The sequence below is a fragment of the Magnolia sinica genome, chromosome 7 (genome assembly GCF_029962835.1).
Source record: "Magnolia sinica isolate HGM2019 chromosome 7, MsV1, whole genome shotgun sequence".
NCBI lineage: Eukaryota > Viridiplantae > Streptophyta > Magnoliopsida > Magnoliales > Magnoliaceae > Magnolia > Magnolia sinica.
The window spans coordinates 8,204,868-8,223,030 of NC_080579.1; the positions used below are offsets into that span (position 1 = coordinate 8,204,868).

Genomic DNA, 18,163 nt, shown 5'->3' on the forward strand with positions numbered 1-18,163 from the left:
CGAGGCAGACTAGCCTGTTGCCAGCCCCAATTCCTGCACCATATCAGTGTGCAGACAGCCTCATGACAGAAATGGAGGTGGAACCTAAACATCCTATCAACAGATTTTGTGCTTTTGTCTAAATTTTGTTGAAAGAAATTCATATGGTCTTGATTAGAAAATTAGGATCTGAGCAACAGAATTGGGAAATGGGCAATCCAAGGGAGGTCAACCCATCCAAGGATCTAAATCAATCAAGGTGGAGACCAACAGTCCAATACAGGTTGAGCCCCACCAGAACATGATGAGGAAACAGTGGACTATGTTTTTTCATTGGTGACAATGCAATCATTCAACATAAGTTTAATACTGAGTTTGTTGAAAGCAAGCCACGTCCCCATGTCCTGTTATTTGGTGTTCACCCTGTTAAGCACATGGCAGTTAAGATTTACATTCGCAGGATTTATTCCATGCATGATTCTTGTCAATGCTTCAATGCTTCCAATATCCACAAGAATGCAAATGTGTAGATTCCCCCAAAGGTCTGCTCCTCAAGAGGTTAACTTCCTTATCAAATCAATCCAACAAATTAAATATATTCGAAGTGCGTAACTTTCATTCTTAGGAAGGGTAATCACATATTTAAACGATACTAAATGTTTTCTTACCAGAAAAAGTTGATCGTCGAAACCAAAATAAACCGATTAAACAAGATCGCATTTTAACCATAAGAAATTTTGTTCGATATTTTCACCCTAGATCGTTTGTTCCAAAATGGTGGTATATACAATTGAAAAAGATAAGAAATGATCAAAATGGAAATTCTATTCAAATATAATTCTTTTATTCCATAGTTACTCAAACATGATTTCATTTTCTAACGTAACTTCGTTCGTGAAGGAACCGGACGTTTGACGGGCCAGCCCTTTTATGCGCCACTTTACCCTGGAAAGAAAGAGCTTTGCTCCCCCTTACTAATAGGAGAGCTAGGCTGTGAGACCCAACCCGAGTTCGCATGTGTGCATGAGTGTGTGAGTGTGCATCTCGTTCATCTTGGTCTCGCAGTCCTATCGGTCGAATCCCGGCGACCCGCGAGCTTCGTGTAGTGTTTGTGGTCATCCTTGAGTTCGGTCACGTTGACCCAACTCGGATCGAACCGAAACCTACGCCATTTTGTCCACATCGGCACCGTGGTTCCAACGCTGCGTCTCATACATAAATCCGACATGTGCATCTTGTGATATCAACCCGAGCATTTCTCGGCCCTTCATCATGTGTGGGACCCACTTGCTAGGGCCTACACGTTTTTCAAGGTGGGCTCCACCTAGTTACCTTTTTCCTAGAAACATATCATGCCTAGCACCTAACCTATCATAGCCTACCATAGGCTAGCCTCTCTAGATATGCTATCATTTGCTTTGGTCCCCACCCCTAATGCTCCACAAAATTTTGCAATTTTTGGATAACTAGAAGTATTTTAATTAATTTAAAGAAAACAGTCTGTCCAGAAAATCTGTCTGACCTGGACGTCCCAACATGGTGGGCCGGTCCAGTCCTTGCCACAGTGTGCACAGGGGTCCATTGGCCCCAAAAATTGGTAGGTAGGTCCTACCATGGGTGGACCACACCTCCACAAAATTTCATGATTTTTGGATACACAGAAGTATTTTATTTTAATTCAGAATTACAATCTGTCCAAAAATCCGGTTGTTGCTGGAATTATAACTAACCCCATGTTTGGGACCACATGGAGTAGGCCTAAGCTTATCCAAACTCATGGAAAATTGGTGGGTGGACAGCAAGTGGGTTCCATTGAGGTGGCCCACTTATTCCAGAAAATCGGGTAAAAATGCTCATTTCCAACTTATAGTGTTGCTGAACTTCTATAAATTTCTGGATAGTTAGCCCACTTTGGCCCATCCCATGGGTCTTAATCATGGAAGAAATAGTGTGGGCCCCATTCCACATCAAAGTAGGGTCCATGCACTACAAAATCCCCAAAGAAAACTGAGCTTGAAATCTGGACAACAACATATGTTGTCCATATTTCGGCCCATATAAATTAATCCAAGGGTTTATTGGCCTGGTCCATCAAGTGAGGTCCACCTTGATGGGTTAGCAAAATCTTAGATCCATTAGTGCATTAAAATCTCCATGAAAAATCAAGTTTGGAGGCCACCCAACCCATGCATGCATGGTGGGCCTGGACGTCCAACAAGGTGGGCTTGGACGTCCCATCTCCCTGATGGATCTGAGATGTTGCTGACCTCCTTAGTGGGCCACACATCATCAGAAATAAATAGAAGAAAAAGGAGGGAAGGGAGAGAGAAGGAGAGTGATCCGGCCATTGGTGGAAGGTCCCGCCACTAATGGACCTTCCACACTACAATCCATGCCATCCACCATGTACATATGTTACACGCAAGCTACTATACATCAAGAAAAGTTATTGGATGGTGGGGACACTTTTCCCCACCATGCATGCAAAGGCCTAAATGGCCTAGGAGATGCTAGAATGAAGAGGAAGTACATTATGGTGGGTCCACGGAGAATGGCCCACCATGGGAGGAATGAATAAGATCTAGGCCCATGGCCTCCATCCTAGGAGCCATGTAAGACCTCTACCATGGATTAGTGGGCCCTACATGCTTCCATGCAAAGAAAAGAAAGAAAGAAGAAGAAAGAGGGAAGAAGCCAAGAAGAACACCCACTTTGAAATATGTCTTCCAAACTCCAAGATCCAAGTACTAGGCTACAAGAGGAAGATGTTTGATGGTTGTAGATTGGTTGCTAATAGCTAGATGGAGAGAAAATGAGGGAAGAAATGGCTGAAAATGGGGAGGGAGCTTGGACGTTTTTGGTAGGAGGAGAGGAGAATGAGAGAATGAGAGGGAGAAAGAGAGGAGAGAGGGTATATCCATGTAATGATTTCTCTCCTTACTAAGGAAGAGAAACTCATGATGGAGCTTTGGGGGTGAGGACCAAAGCAAATGATAGCCTATCTAGAGAGGTTAGCCTAGGGTAGGCTATGATAGGTTAGGTGATAGGCATAATAGGTTTCTAGGAAAAAGGTAGCTAGGTGAAGCCCACCTTGAAAAACGTGTAAGCCCTAGCAAGTGGGTCCCACACATGATGAAGGGCTGAGAAATGCTCGGATCAATATCACAAGATGCACATGTCGGATTTAATGCATGAGACACGGCGTTGGAACCGCGGCGCCGATGCAGACAAGATGGCGTAGGTTTCGGTCCGATCCGAATTGGGTCAACGTGATCGAACTCAATGATGACCGCAAACACTATCCGAAGCTTGCGGGTCGCCGGGATTCGACCGATAGGACCGAGAGACCAAGATGAACGAGATGCACACTCACACACTCATGCACACATGCGAACTCGGGTTGGGTCTCACAACCAATCACTATCTCCTCAATGAACACCTTTGCAAGTCGGTCCATCGACCAGGAGGCACGTACTAGAATGAAATGAGCCGACTTCGTCAAATGATTGACGATAAACCAGATGGTATTGTGACCGCGCTGAGTCCTCGGCAAACCTGAAATGAAGTCCATCGATACGTGTTCCTAATTTCGATCGTTTCAGACCGAGACTCCAAGTTTACATCTCAGTTTTGAAGGAGTTTCCAGCATGCAATGGGGGTCACCTTGCGTCTCAGCACCGCTTATCATCCGCAGACGGATGGGCAGACCGAAAGGGTCAACCGGATCATTGAGGATATGCTCAGAGCTTGTGTGATCGACTTTGCGGGCAATTGGGATAAGCATTTGTGCCTCGCCGAGTTCGCGTACAACAACAGTTATCAGGCGACTATCGGCATAGCTCCTTTTAAGGCACTTTATGGCAGACCATGCAGATTTTCTAGTTATTGGACAGAGGTTGGAGAGTGTCGTCTCTTAGGTCCCGAGCTCGTGCAGCGGACGTCAAAGGCTATTGATGTTATCAGGCAGAGGATGCGCACAGCTCAGAGCCGGCAAAAGAGTTTTGCTGATTGTTGGCGTCGACCCCTCAAGTTCGCAGTCAGGAACATGGTATATCTCAAGGTCTCGTCTATGAAAGGCATGGTTCGCTTTGGTGTGAAGGGCAAGCTCGCCCTAAGATTCATTGGACCTTTTGAGATTACCGAGCGCGTAGGCGCTGTGGCCTATAGGCTTACCTTACCTCCTGAGTTGTTCGCGATCCACGACATATTCTATGTTTCTATGTTGCGGAAATGTGGGTCTGAGACTATTCCCGAGATTGATTGGCAGTCACTCGAGGTCCGTGAGGATGCTTCCTACATCGAGCAGCCGATTCGTATTCTTGATCGAAAGGAGCAGGTCCTCAGGACCAAGGTCATTCCTTTGGTGAAGGTGCAATGGGGTCATCATTTGAAGGCCGAGGCGTCTTAGGAACGCGAGGCCGAAATTAGAGAGCATTATCCTCATTTGTTCGATGATTGATTGCTTATATTGCCTTCTCTTGTGATTAAGGATTAATATATATATATATGTGTGTGTGTGTGTGATGTGATGATGTTTATGCATTTTTTATTGTTCCGGTTTTGTCAATATCGAGGACGAAATTTCTTTATTGGTGGGGATGGTTTTGAGACCCAACCCGAGTTCGCATGTGTGCATGAGTGTGTGAGTATGCATCTCGTTCATCTTGGTCTCGCGGTCCTATCGGTCGAATCCCTGCGACCTGCGAGTTTCGGGTAGTATTTGCGATCATCCTTGAGTTCGGTCACGTTGACCCGAATCGGATCGAACCGAAACCTACGTCATCTTGTCCGCATCGGCGCCGCGGTTCCAACGCCGCATCTCATGCATGATTCTGCATGTGCATCTCGTGATATCGACCCGAGCATTCTTGGCCCTTCATCATGTGTGGGACCCACTTGCTAGGGTCTACACGTTTTTCAAGGTGGGTCCCACCTAGCTACCATTTCCTAGAAGCCTATCATGCCTAGGCTATCATGCCTAACACCTAACCTATCATAGCTTACCCTATGCTAGCCTCTCTAGATAAGCTATCATTTGCTTTGGTCCCCACCCCCAAAGCTCCATCATAAGTTTCTCTTCCCTAGCAAAGAGAGAAATCATTGCATGGATATACCCTTTCTCCTCTCTCTTTCTCCCTCTCATTCTCTCATTCTCCTCTCCTCCTAGCAAAAACGTCCAAGCTCCCTCCCCATTTCCAGCCCTTTCTTCCCTCATTTCCTCTCCATCTAGCCATTAGCAACCAATCTACAACCATCAAACATCTTCCTCTTGTAGCCTAGCACTTGGATCTTGGAGTTTGGAAGACATATTTCAAGGTGGGTGCTCTTCTTGGCTTCTTCCCTCTTTCTTCTTCATTCTTTTCTTTGCATGCATGGAAGCATATAGGACCCACCAATCCATGGTGGAGGTCCTACATGGCTCCACGGAGGCCATGGGCCTAGATCTTATTTATTCCTCTCATGATGGGTCATTCTTCATGGACCCACCATGATGTACTTCCTCTTTATTCTAGCATCTCCTAGGCCATTTAGGCCTTTGCATGCATGGTGGGGAAAAGTGTCCCCACCCTCCAGCAACTTTTCTTTATGTATAGTAGCTTGCATGTAACATATGTACATGGTGGATGGCATGGATTGTAATGTGGAAAGTCCATTAGTGGCGGGACCTTCCACCAATGGCCGGATCACTCTCCTTCTCCCTCTCTTCCCTTCTTTTTCTTCTATTTATTTCTGATGATGTGTGGCCCACTAAGGAGGTCAGCAACATCTCAGATCCATCAGGGAGATAGGACGTTCAAGCCCACCTTGTTGGACATCCAAGCCCACCATGCATGCATGGGTTAGGTAGCCTCCAAACTTGATTTTTTATGGTGATTTTAATGCACTAATGGATCTGGAATTTTGCTAACCCATCAAGGTGGACCCCACTTGATGGACCAGGCCAATAAACCCTTGGATTAATTTATATGGGCCGAAATATAGACAGCATATGTTGCTATCCAGATTTCAGGCCCAGTTAGAGCATGACTTTTAAGCTAATATTTGGAACTGTTTGTATGCCCTTTTCTCCCAAATTTCTTTGGGGATTCTATAGTGCATGGACCACACTTTGATGTGGAATGGGGCCCACACTATTTCTCCCATGATTGAGACCCATGTGATGGGCCAAAGTGGGCTAACTGTCTAGAAATTTCTAGACAGTTCAGCAACACTGTAAGTTAGAAATGAGCATTTTTACCTGAGTTTCTGAAATAAGTGGGCCACCTCAGTGGACCCCACTTGCTGTCCACCCACCAATTTTTCAGGAGTTTGGATAAACTTAGGCCCACTCCATGTGGTCCCAAACATGGGGATAGTTATAATTCCAGCAACAACCAGATTTCTGGACAGATTGTAATCCTGAATTAAAATAAAATAAGTCTGAGTATCCAAAAATCATGAAATTTTGTGAAGGTGTGGCCCACTCATGGTAGGACCCACCTACCAATTTTTGGGGCCAACGGACCCCTGTGCACACCGTGGCAAGGGCTGGACTGGCCCACCACGTTGGCACGTCCAGGTCAGACAGATTTTCTGAACAGACTGTTTTCTTTAAATTAATTAAAATGCTTTTAGTTATCTAAAAATCGCAAAATTTTATGGAGGTGTGGCCCACCCATTGAAGGACCACCCTGCAAATTTCCAGGGCCATCGGGCCCCTATACCGACCGTGGTGCGGCCTGGAGTGGCCCACCAGGCTAGGACGCCCAGGCTACGGCGTCCAGTCTTGGCTGGCCATCCAGGCCACCTTGTAGGCCCACCTTGATGAGTTTTGTTGTCCCACCTTCCATCCAATCTTGGTCCATGTGGGACATAGTCACCTCCCTCTATAGTTTCCATTTTTGGGGTCCATTTAGGCCAATTACCCAGGCCCATAAGGCTGCCCACGATGAGACGCCCAGCCCATTGGGCTGTTGTCCAGTCCAGCAGCATGGCCCATCTGATTTATGTGTTTAATCTACTCCCTTCATTTGGTGGACCCCCACCCCCCGGTGACATGTATGGGTCACCAAGAACTAAAATAAACGTATAATTTAATTAATTTTTGAATTTTCAACAATGCCAGATTGTAGGTGGGCTGGAATTTCACCAATAAGCCCATGATTGCTGCCCATAAATGGATGTTTTGGGGCAGCATGGTCCACCAAATTTGGAGGTATTGTTACACATATCTTGCCCCATTTTAATTAGATTTTTGGGCTTAATTGGTACATATTTAAAGGCCCATTCCAATTGGATTCTTATTGGACTAGTCTTCTAGTTAATTGTTGGGCCTTATAGCCTTGGTTGGGCAAGGTGTCCCGTATCGGTATCGGTTGGCGTAACAGTGACCTCCAAAACCGATACGGATACGGGAGCGTAACGGTGATACGGGGGCGTAACGGCCCGTAACGGCGTAAATTTTTTTTTTTGCCAAAAAAATATGAAAAAATATGGATTAAATCCGGAATATTCTAAGCATTCCAAATATGCATTCATTTATAAATTGGAACATGTTTATGGTGGTGTAACGGTCCACTCTTTAGTGAGAAGTTGTATCGAACTGTCTGATGAATTTATGAACCAGATAACCTGAATTTGACTACAAAATTCATATATTTAATTTTCTAACTATCTACTATCAATGATAGATATATTAGAATGAATGTAATATGAAAATATCTTACATTTAGGTGTTTGCAATTATTTTTGAAGGCAAAAATTCATGCGTAAATAGAAAAAAAATATAAAATGGCACCCCAAATATGTAAAATGCACATTAACATGTTCTACTATGATTAACACATCATATGGCATCATTAAAACAGCAAAAGAATCATTAAAAAATGATTTTTCGAATTATCAAAAAAAGGGCCGAAATAAATGCGTAAATAGAAAAAAATAAAATAAAAATATAAAATGGCACCCCAAATATGTAAAATGCACATTAACATATTCTACTATGATTAACACATCATATGGCATCATTAAAACAGCAAAAGAATCATTAAAAAATGATTTTTCGAATTTTCAAAAAAAGGGCCGAAATAAATGCGTAAATAGAAAAAAATATAAAAAAAAATATAAAATGGCACCCCAAATCTGTAAAATGCATATTAACATGTTCTACTATGATTAACACATCATATGGCATCATTAAAACAGCAAAAGAATCATTAAAAAATGATTTTTCAAATTTTCAAAAAAAGGGCCAAAATAAATGCGTAAATAGAAAAAAATATAAAAAATATATAAAATGGAACCCCAAATCTGTAAAATGCACATTAACATGTTCTACTATGATTAACACATCATATGACATCATTAAAACAGCAAAAGAATCATTTACAAATGGTTTTTCGAATTTTCAAAAAAAGGGCCAAAATAAATGCGTAAATAGAAAAAAATATTAAAAAAATATAAAATGGCACCCCAAATCTGTAAAATGCACATTAACATGTTCTACTATGATTAATACATCAAATGACATGATTAAAACAGCAAAACAACCATTAAAAACTGATTTTTCGAATTTTAAAAAAAGGGGCCAAATTCATGCGTATATAGAAAAAAATATTAAAAATTATTAAATGGCACCCCAAATCTGTAAAATGCACATTAACATGTTCTACTATGATTAACACATCATATGACATGATTAAAACAGCAAAATATATTAAAAAAAGTATAAATACCTATTTTTGACGAATTTCTGAAAAATGGCCTACCGAGCTTTGATTCAAAAAAATCTATAATATAATGTGTTTTTATATCAAATACCTAGCTAAGGTTGGTCGAAATTAATAGTAGAAGGAGTTAGAAACAGTTTGGAAGCAAGAGGTTTCAAAAAAACAGCAAAAACAGAGCTTTTAAAAAAAAAAAAAAAAAAAGGTTACCGTTTCGGGCCCGTTACGGGCCCGTAACGGCCCGATCGGCCAATACGGGTGCAAAAAATCGAATCGGCCGTTTCAGCCCCCAAACGGGTAACGGTTCGCACCGTTACCGTTACGTATCGACCGATACGGCCGATACGTAACCGATTTGGCATACCAACTTGGGCTAAAACTTTTGATAGGCCCATTAGACCCTTGGGGCCTATATTTATCATGCCATTGTAATGGGTTTTATGGGCAAAATACTCAAGTAGTTGGGCCCTACTTGCCCATTTAAAATGAATCTATGCTTGGGCCGAAATGTGAGGCCCAACTTACTTATTTTAAATGTACGGATTACCCATATGTTTGAAATAATGGGCTGCCCATTAGGCCCACCACAACGAGTGGATTCATGACCCTTAGGTTGGGCCCAAACCTTATTTAAGGGCCCACCATGTTGGGCTCAGTGTATGGCCCACCAGACAACAGATTACTTGGGCCTTGGACTTTACTTTTTATGCATAGCGGGCTACCTTTTGGGACCCAGTTGAGGTTAGATGTCCTCCTTGGTGGCCCTAAGGTAGGCCCATAGGGTTCATATAGGTGGTTGGAGGTCCACCTTGGGCCCTTGATTAGGACCGTTTCTTCCTTAGGATTTTGACTCTCTTGGCTCGTGAGTCTTCCCAAAGTACTGGGCCCCCACTTAAAGACTCCACTTCTCCTTAGAGTACCTGTCTATGTATCTAGACCTTGTCCCTCTTTGGGAATGAGGAATATATTCTACAGGTAGTGCACTTACATCATCGTGATTCGTGACCCATATGCATCATCTATGTGAATTGATTACATTGTGTGGTGGTCATTAAGGGATGGAGTTTCTCCCTTGTGCACATTGAGTGCCTGAAGCTAGTGCATGATCTGTATGTGTGACTCATGCATTGGCATCGCATTTCATGATGATACCGCCCTTGCTTCATCAGGGCCTTGCCTCCACAGGGACATTCATGGATGGTCGTATGTGTAGACACCGGAAATATTACTTAAGCATACCGGGTGCATAGAATGCCCATGGGTGAAATCCTCAAAACTTCTATGGTACCAAGGATTTGCTCCAACGCCGTGACCAAGTGAAAACTATGAGCGCATGAGGGCCTTATACCATTAGGCCGCGACTCCCACTGTCGTGTAGCCGGTTAGATAGGGGTGTGGCCTTACTCGTCTGATGTAAGAAGACATTGCTAGGCTGAGTCTGACCAGCTCGTAAATGGGTCCGCTACCTTCAGGCCTTGCTGGTGATTGGCTGTCCGCAGACAGGGTAGTGAGGTCTCTTACGCTCGTTTGACTGTGCGGGGTCTGAAGAGCGGCAATCATCCAGCAGTGTAATGGACCCCGGTGATTTCCTTATGATTGGAAATGTACTTGATATGTGGATTGAATATGAGCACTGGCATTACTCTATATCACATTCGCATCGGCTGAATAAGCCCCTTCATGCATCACCTTGGTATGGCGCCCAGTACTCATTACATCGTATTCATGATAAGCCTTGGTAAGGCTGGTAATATTGTCATGGAGCATGTTTCCCTTCCTATACCTCCTGCTATTCTTTTATGCACATTTATCACACACCATCACCACCCTTTAAGCTTCTATAAGCTTATGTACGATTGATGCGTGCAGGAGATCCTAAGCGGGCGTCGTAGCAGCAGAGCTTGGATTAGAGTTGAGCTGAGGACCCCCAGTGTTGCAGATCTTCTTCTTACCTCTCTTGCTATCAGATGTATACTTTTCCTACTTTGTACTTGTAAAAGTTCAAATTCATGGTGGATTTTGTGATGAGTGCCTTTGTTATTCTCAGATATACTTGCTGTGATCTTGGGTAGGGTATGTTGGTATTGGAAATAATTATACTATTATGGAAATCCTCCTTATAAGATCCCAGGATCGGAACCTGCCTTAGGAGCCAAAAATGGGGTACTATAGAGGCTGTTGCGGCCAGAACCGGCTATCGAGTTCCTTGTAAGTCTGGTTACTGAGTCTGGGGCGTGACATAGGCACTCCCAAGGTTTGCGATAAGGAAAAAGGGCTCGTTTTTTTGTTTCCTAATATGCACAAGGAGAATGGAAATCAAGGGACAATTTAAACATACCTTGCTCGGTTGATGCAGCATTTTAATTCTTCGAGCCTCTTGAACCTCCTTCATTAATTCTTCCATGTCCTACAGATTTGAAACGTAAAACACAAACATAAACTAAACGCAAAGAAGCATGTAAAAGTAAACAAGCTACTACACTGATAGAATACTTAGGTATGATAGGCTCCTAGAGGAAAAATGATGAGTTTCCAAGTCCAGCAGGAACACATTTACGCACCAGGAATCTAGAAAGAGAACATAAGAAGATTTTCTACCCTCTCTATTCTTTTTGTCCATAGAAAATGTTATCAAGTCACCTCAAAAACAAAATTTATCACTTCAGGGATGAACAAAGGGCTGTTTCTACAACTATAAATGACCTCCTAACAAATAAATCAATGAGCAATAAAGTTTCAAGCAACAAAAATGAGTCAATGCAAGAATTTTCATATTAAAGGATCCTGACGATGGCATGCAATATTTAAGGATGCCCCCAACTATTGGTTGGAGTAGCCATCGCACTCAAAAATCAGTCTGAACTGTACAGCAGTTTAGCAAGATTACCATTGTTTGTGGGCTTAAAAGTCAATGTGGGTGTGTTCAATGGGATTTCAAAAGGGCCACTGTGGGCCTGTGGCACTTGAAGAACATAGTTCCTAAAAATAAATGCAGGACACAAAAAGCCCTTTTTGATAAGAACAGAAGAAAAGGCATTTCGCAAAGAGAGGTGTGGAAGATATTTGCACAAAGATATGGGCAGTTCATCAGGCAGGCCCACTGTCAACATGCCCAGCACAAAATACAGGCCAGACTGTTCATCAGATGCTCCACACACGTGCATTGAATGCCGACCATTGGTCAAACTATTTAAAACGTCCATTTTTATTAGCCCGCCTGATGATCTGATCGACCTGAACTTTGAGCCAGGGCAAGTACACAATGGGGCCCTCCTGACAAATGACCCCAACCTCATAAATGTGTCATGCTTGCATGTGTGACACACAATTCTCAATCCTCTTCGTGTGAATATAGCCGCACCCTTTCAAAAAATATAATGAACCTGTTCCAGTTGATAAAGTGAGAGAGATGGGAAATATGTACAAGGAGTAACAAATGAAAAAAGAAGAAGAAGAAGAAGAAACTGAGTGCACTACCAAGAAATCTTATCTGGTAGACAGAAAAACAACAGAAGCCTTTCTGTTCGAACAAACCTGCTTCTCAGAAGATCTTGACATCCGTTCTTGCTCCTCAAGGGCCTGTTCAATTCTCTCAACTGTTGCTCTAGCACTTTCGATTTCAGCACGAGCAAAAGCCCTTTCCTCTTCAACCACTTTTTTAGCATCTTCTGAAGCCTGGAAACAAAATAGACCAGAAAAGTAAAAATGTACGTGAATGCAGTTCATTGACAAAGATTGAACAAAGATAAACCTGAATTCATGGGCAGTGGAGAAAGTAAAAAAAGGAAAGAAAAAGAAAAAGATACATAATAAAGTGGAGTACAGACTACAGAGGCAACTGAAGCAGATAGCATGTAATTAAAACACTAAGATTTGATTGCACACACAACAGTGGATGGTATATGGAAAAAGCAGGAACCAGTAGTAAGCCAAAAACCAAATAAAAGGGAGGATAAGAAAAATGAATGTTAGATTTTCTCAATGTGGTTTCAAATCTTGGAGCCATTTAGTCCTTTGGTTTATTGCACTGCTTTCGTATGTTCTAACACCAAAATTAGTTAAAACTATACAGGACATGGAAGTGTTGAGTGGTAGAGAATAACAGCTTGTACTTCATGGCACAAATACAAAAGCTTTTCAATATGCTGCTGAAAAAGGAGAGCAGAATAAGTAAAGGAAGAACATCTTTGAAAATAAAATTCTAGGTATAAAACTGCAAAAGAGCCAACAATATACGGATTATCGAACAGTCATTAAAACTCAAAAGAAATTACCAACCATCACCATAGTTTTGAAATCATATGCATACTTTAAAAAGTATAATCAAGTCAGGATGTTCAATCACAATCTGCATAAAAATCACTTCATCTCAGCCAGCATAATCATCCACATTTGCACTCAAGCATTTTTATTTTGGCTACTTATGGCATGTACAGAACTAGTGACAAGGAAGAGTTAAGAAACATAGTTTCAAGATCAAAACTACCGCAGGTTCAAAACAAACGAAATGGACAGAAAGCATAGTCTTCAACCAAATTGGGTTATGAGTTCATGGTTCTTGACCTTAAGAAGTCTATGAACCAATCATCATCATCTAAGCCTTATATGGAGGAACACGATTGCATTTCACTTAAATACATTTCCGCCTCCATTGTTGATGACATGTATGGTCCTTATCACCATAGTATGGGATCTATGTCAAGACGACCCTTTCTCAACCTTCTTTTCACTCCTGTTGGTGAGGCCATAAGCATATACTCTGCAATGTGCAAACCTTTACATTTTAAGGGGAAGCATTTCAAGGAGCAGTAGTGTGAAATGAATGTGATGAACCAATCTACAGCATGCCAATGACACCTCCGTCTTCATTAAGGCCACAGGCCCTCAGTGGAGCAAGCACGATTACTGGGGTTTGTCAAGAAGGTAGATTGTATTCATTTAGTAAATGGTTTGAATTAAGCAATAGTTGCAATGTAATGTTTCTGTTTTGCATACCTTCAAATGACTATCAACTTATAAGTTAACATTGTATATGCAAACTCTAACATCTTGGAATGATAGGGGACTGTTTCTTTATTACTCAGAAAACCATCTTGACTTGAATTCCTTTTTATCAAAGTGTTTCAGTTTTTTGTCCTCGGTTTTTCAGCTCTGTGCTTCTATGACTGGTCTTCTTTACATATATATTAAAGCAAGGTTAGCAAATTTTCTAAACAAAACTTAGAACAAATGCTAGGAATGCATTGATCAAAATATGGCACTTGGATCCTTCAAAAACCAAGAATACATGACCCAGATAAGGATTAAGATTCGGGGATCCCCCTTCACTGAAATCTGAGCCCCAAATCTAGGGGTTTAATCTCTAGACCCACTAGTTATTTAGGACTCAGATTTCAGAGTTTATGATAACAATTAGGCTACTATATGTAGACAAACCACCCATCACCCACGTGTGCCATTGCAGGGCCAGGGATGGGCCCCAAAGTAAATACGGTGAGAGGAAGTGGCTTTCGGATGATAGTCTAAATTCAGTTGTCTATTAGGCCTTCTGGCCAATATGTGATTTTTTTGTCATAAGAGACTTCTTGATTGGTTTTCTAACCAACTGTAGGGCCCACATAACCCATAGAAGCAACATGATGTTCCTACGTGAAGGGTTCAGTTTATTTACTAATTCTATTTTAGCAAAGTATCCTTTGAAGAAACTTCAACTTCCACTCTGAGTTAGATCTAGAGTTATCTTTTAATTTCCTATTTAAGCAAGCAGTCTTGCTTTGTAAAGAACAGATGCATGCAGAACAATAAACAATATGTGATTGATTAAAAGATTTGTTCATTGAGTTACTATGACTTGGCTATTTACAGGAGATGAGACTCTTCTTCTTTCCTTGTGGTACTCCACAATCCATCCTTCCTTTTTTTCCCCTTCTTCTTTCTTCGATTTACCCAGCTGCTTGTTGTAATCCAATTGAATTTGAGTGCTAAAAGTGTTCCCACGGTCTTCTACAAGCACAAGAGTCTAAGTTTTGAATTAGAGCCATGCTTCTACTCTATTTTAAAGGCTGAAACTGAATTTGGTCTGCAAGTTCAGATTGGTTTACTATCACTACTAGCCCAAATTGTGAATATTGTTCAAGAATGTCGTAACATGATTATACTCACAAGTAATAACCAATCCTTTGTAGCGCCCAGTACTTGTATTCAGAGAGTTTGGGGTTTGAAGGATCTGTGGTGCCAAACTTATCATACTCGTATCGATGATCATGCATAGTTTCATTACTTAAATGCTTCTTTGAATACAAAGCAAGAATCATATGAAACAGAGAATAAACTTGGAAAAAGTATTGGCCTAAACCAACAATACACATGTCTAACAAAACATGGGATTACCTGCTTAAGAAAATTTGCTAACTTTTTCACTTCTGCTTTTTCTTGAAGTAGCTCTCCTTCCCTATGAGTCAATTGAACTGCTAAAGCTTCCACCTACATAAAGCAAGTATATCTTGACATGCTCAGTGCACACTATAATTGAGGGATAACATAAAGAACAGTAAAGTAACTTTTTTCCAATAACAAACCAAAGCGGATATTTCAGAACAAATTGAACAAATTATAAAAAAAAAAAAAAAAAAATTGCAAAATATATTAAAATAAGAAAATCCTAGCCACTGTGACATTTTTCCTTTTGAGCAAGAAACAATTGATTAATTGATAAAATTAAATAAAGTGAAAGAGTTCCCACTTCAAACAGCCGAACAGCCTACTCCTATTGCCGAGACATTTGCAATGCCATTGCCTCTCCCCACGTGTAACTAGTCTTCAGGATGTTCCAATAGGTTACATGAAAAACTTCCCCAATGAATACAGAAAGTGGAAAGACGTGCATAGCTAACCAGTAGCATAAGGCTAAACATTGCTAAGAATCTAACCAACACTTAATCTAACTTTTCCAGCACTGCAGCAATAATCCATCAAACTGAAGGTTAGAAAACAATGCATATTGATAGTAGTCTGACTGACCGACTTCTACCAGAAATTCAGCAATTAACTTGACCCTCTAGCTTAAGTATCACAAATCAATTGATGGGTAAAGAATCTATTTTTGCATGCACAGCTTCCTTTTCCTTGCTTATTCTTGAAAGCTCGCATGTGTCTATGGTTTCTTTTAATGTGCACCTAATACTATGTATTTGGGAGTTATATGAGACTTTTGAGCTATCTTCAGCTGACTTTAGAATATAGCTAAAGTGTTTTGAAAGTTTGAAACAGATTCCGGAAGTACAATGGATTGTTACAGATCAGACATGTATATCTGTCTGCATCTATTTACTTGCATAAGTTCTGATAGTGTTTAGTACTTTCACCCATGTTTTTGGATAACTTATCATTTTTTTTCTTTTTTTTTTTTACTCTTTTAACAAAAAGAAAATCACAGTCACCTGAGAGATGGAATCGTGGTAGACTCGAAGACTAAAATATATTTTTTGAGGCTCAAGTCAGTGCCTGGTCACAAGTTTTGAAAACCTTATTAATAATTCATTTCTTTTAGAGCAAGTTCAATTGTAGCCCCAAGTCCAAGTGAAGGTTAGTTGTCCGACAGACACATGAATAAAGCCTCAACGGATAGAAAATTTTCATGAAACAACTGAAAAGATATGTTCTGATGGATACAGGTTATTCTCGGAATCAACTTACATAGAGTGATAACTAGCATGACTCGGGCTGTCCCAGAGCCACGTTGTATCAGGTTCTCTATAATGTTCCCACGGCTGAATCTTTTATGTCTATTAATTTATCTCATCAAACTAAAATTAACTAAGATCACAGCCCTTTATTGGTCCAAATTGAAGGCAGCTAAGAAGACGTTCCAAAACCATTTAGGTTTCAGCACATGTGGACTTTGCATGAAGCGCTTATGAGAAAAGTGGAAGAGAATTGGAAGATTGAAAATAAAGGTCTGGCTCTTGCAGTATGAGAAAAGTGGAAGAGTATTGGAAGGTTGAAGGTAAAGGTCTGGCTCTAGCAGTTCTCATTTATAATAATAATAATATAAACAAGGTTAAAGGGTGGTCACTAAATTTGGAAAACTCAAGTTTTCGGCAATCTCTACAAAAGAGTTCATGAGGCAGAATGTAAGTCAAAACCAGCTGGAATTCTCTTTGATGAAAATCCCTCTCAGGGATAATGGCTTGGTTGTCAGAGAAGCTAGGCCTTCGATGGATCCACTTGGTTGCAGGAAGAGGTCTTCTGGACCCAAAAATCCTCTCCAACTGGTTTTTGGAAGGTGACAGGAAACCCAAAATTTTCATGTTTGAGTTCTCAGTCAACACCATTTCAACTCTGTTAGAAGAGTTAAAGATGGAAAAGAGCATGGATTGACGTTCAGTCAGAAATCAGAGAAGAAGCAACGTCGTTTTTTCAGGAACCTTCTCTATTCAGGGGACTGGGGTGATAGGAAGGATCTTTGGTGAGCATTCCAAGTCTTGCAGAGGCCCAAGACAATTTCATGCTTCTCAGACCTAAAGATGCTGAATTAAGGAGAGAGCTTTTAGCATTCCAAAAGAAAGTGCTCCAGGCCCTGATGGGTTTTCTGGGGTGTTTTTCACTCATTCCTTGGACACTGGGGGGAACAGGTGTACCGTGCAGTTCAGGACTTCTTCTCTGGAGGTGAACTTCATCAGCTACTTCTCCACTCATGCTTTTGATTCCTTACACATGGGTTTGGTGCTGTGACATTCCAACCATGATCTCAATTTTGCTGTGGAAAACCATTCACATAAAATTCAAACTGATCTGGAGATTCAGCAGTCGAATTCAGATTATATCCAGGTGTGTTTGCACTATGCTGTTTAAATGGTAAAATGGAAAGTATAAACCATCTCTTTTGCCGAGGTGATCTTGCAAGAAAGATATGATTATTCTTCAGCTTGCATCTTGATTTGCATTTGCATCGTTTTGATTCCATCAAGTAATGTTGTCAATGGTTCAACAAAGCCTCGTATAGAAATTAATTTTCCTCGCTAATTGGTATCCTTTCAGCGCTCATTGAGTGGGAAATTTGGAATGAAAACAATTCCAGAAAGTTTGAAGGTAAATTTCATCATTCAAGTCTGATTTTCAAGATAATTGTTGCATGGATTCAGTTATTAGGGCAAAAGGATGGATTCCAAGAAAGCTGATTATCTCTTAGAAATCTGAATGTTGATATCAGTCATATTTAGCCACAGAGTTTATTCTACAGTTGCATGAAGCCTGAAGAGAAGGTGCAACAGATTCAGCACCAGGAGTGGGGAAGTGTCTATTTCAAAATGTTATCAGGTATAAATAGCTAGGAATTAAGAGCGGGAGCAAAAGTTGAAATGATAACAGAAGCAGTATCTAGTTAAAATGATTGTGCAACTTAGGCTCATTCTAGCAAAATGGATTAAGCCAATCTTGGGAGGTTTTAAACTGTATGTAGATGGACCATTTGAGGTAAT

General features: G+C 41.0%; 1 protein-coding gene across 1 annotated transcript in view; it reads right to left on the reverse strand.

Moving 5' to 3' along the window:
- Positions 1–18,163, reverse strand: part of LOC131250981 (stomatal closure-related actin-binding protein 1-like) — a 35,418-nt gene that overhangs the window by 11,935 nt on the left and 5,320 nt on the right. The window contains exons 4-6 of the mRNA XM_058251410.1: positions 15,075–15,167; positions 12,219–12,359; positions 11,023–11,091 (exon numbers count right to left, since the gene is read on the reverse strand). Of these exons, the coding sequence (XP_058107393.1) occupies positions 11,023–11,091; positions 12,219–12,359; positions 15,075–15,167 (303 nt within the window). The remainder of the gene's footprint in view (positions 1–11,022; positions 11,092–12,218; positions 12,360–15,074; positions 15,168–18,163) is intronic.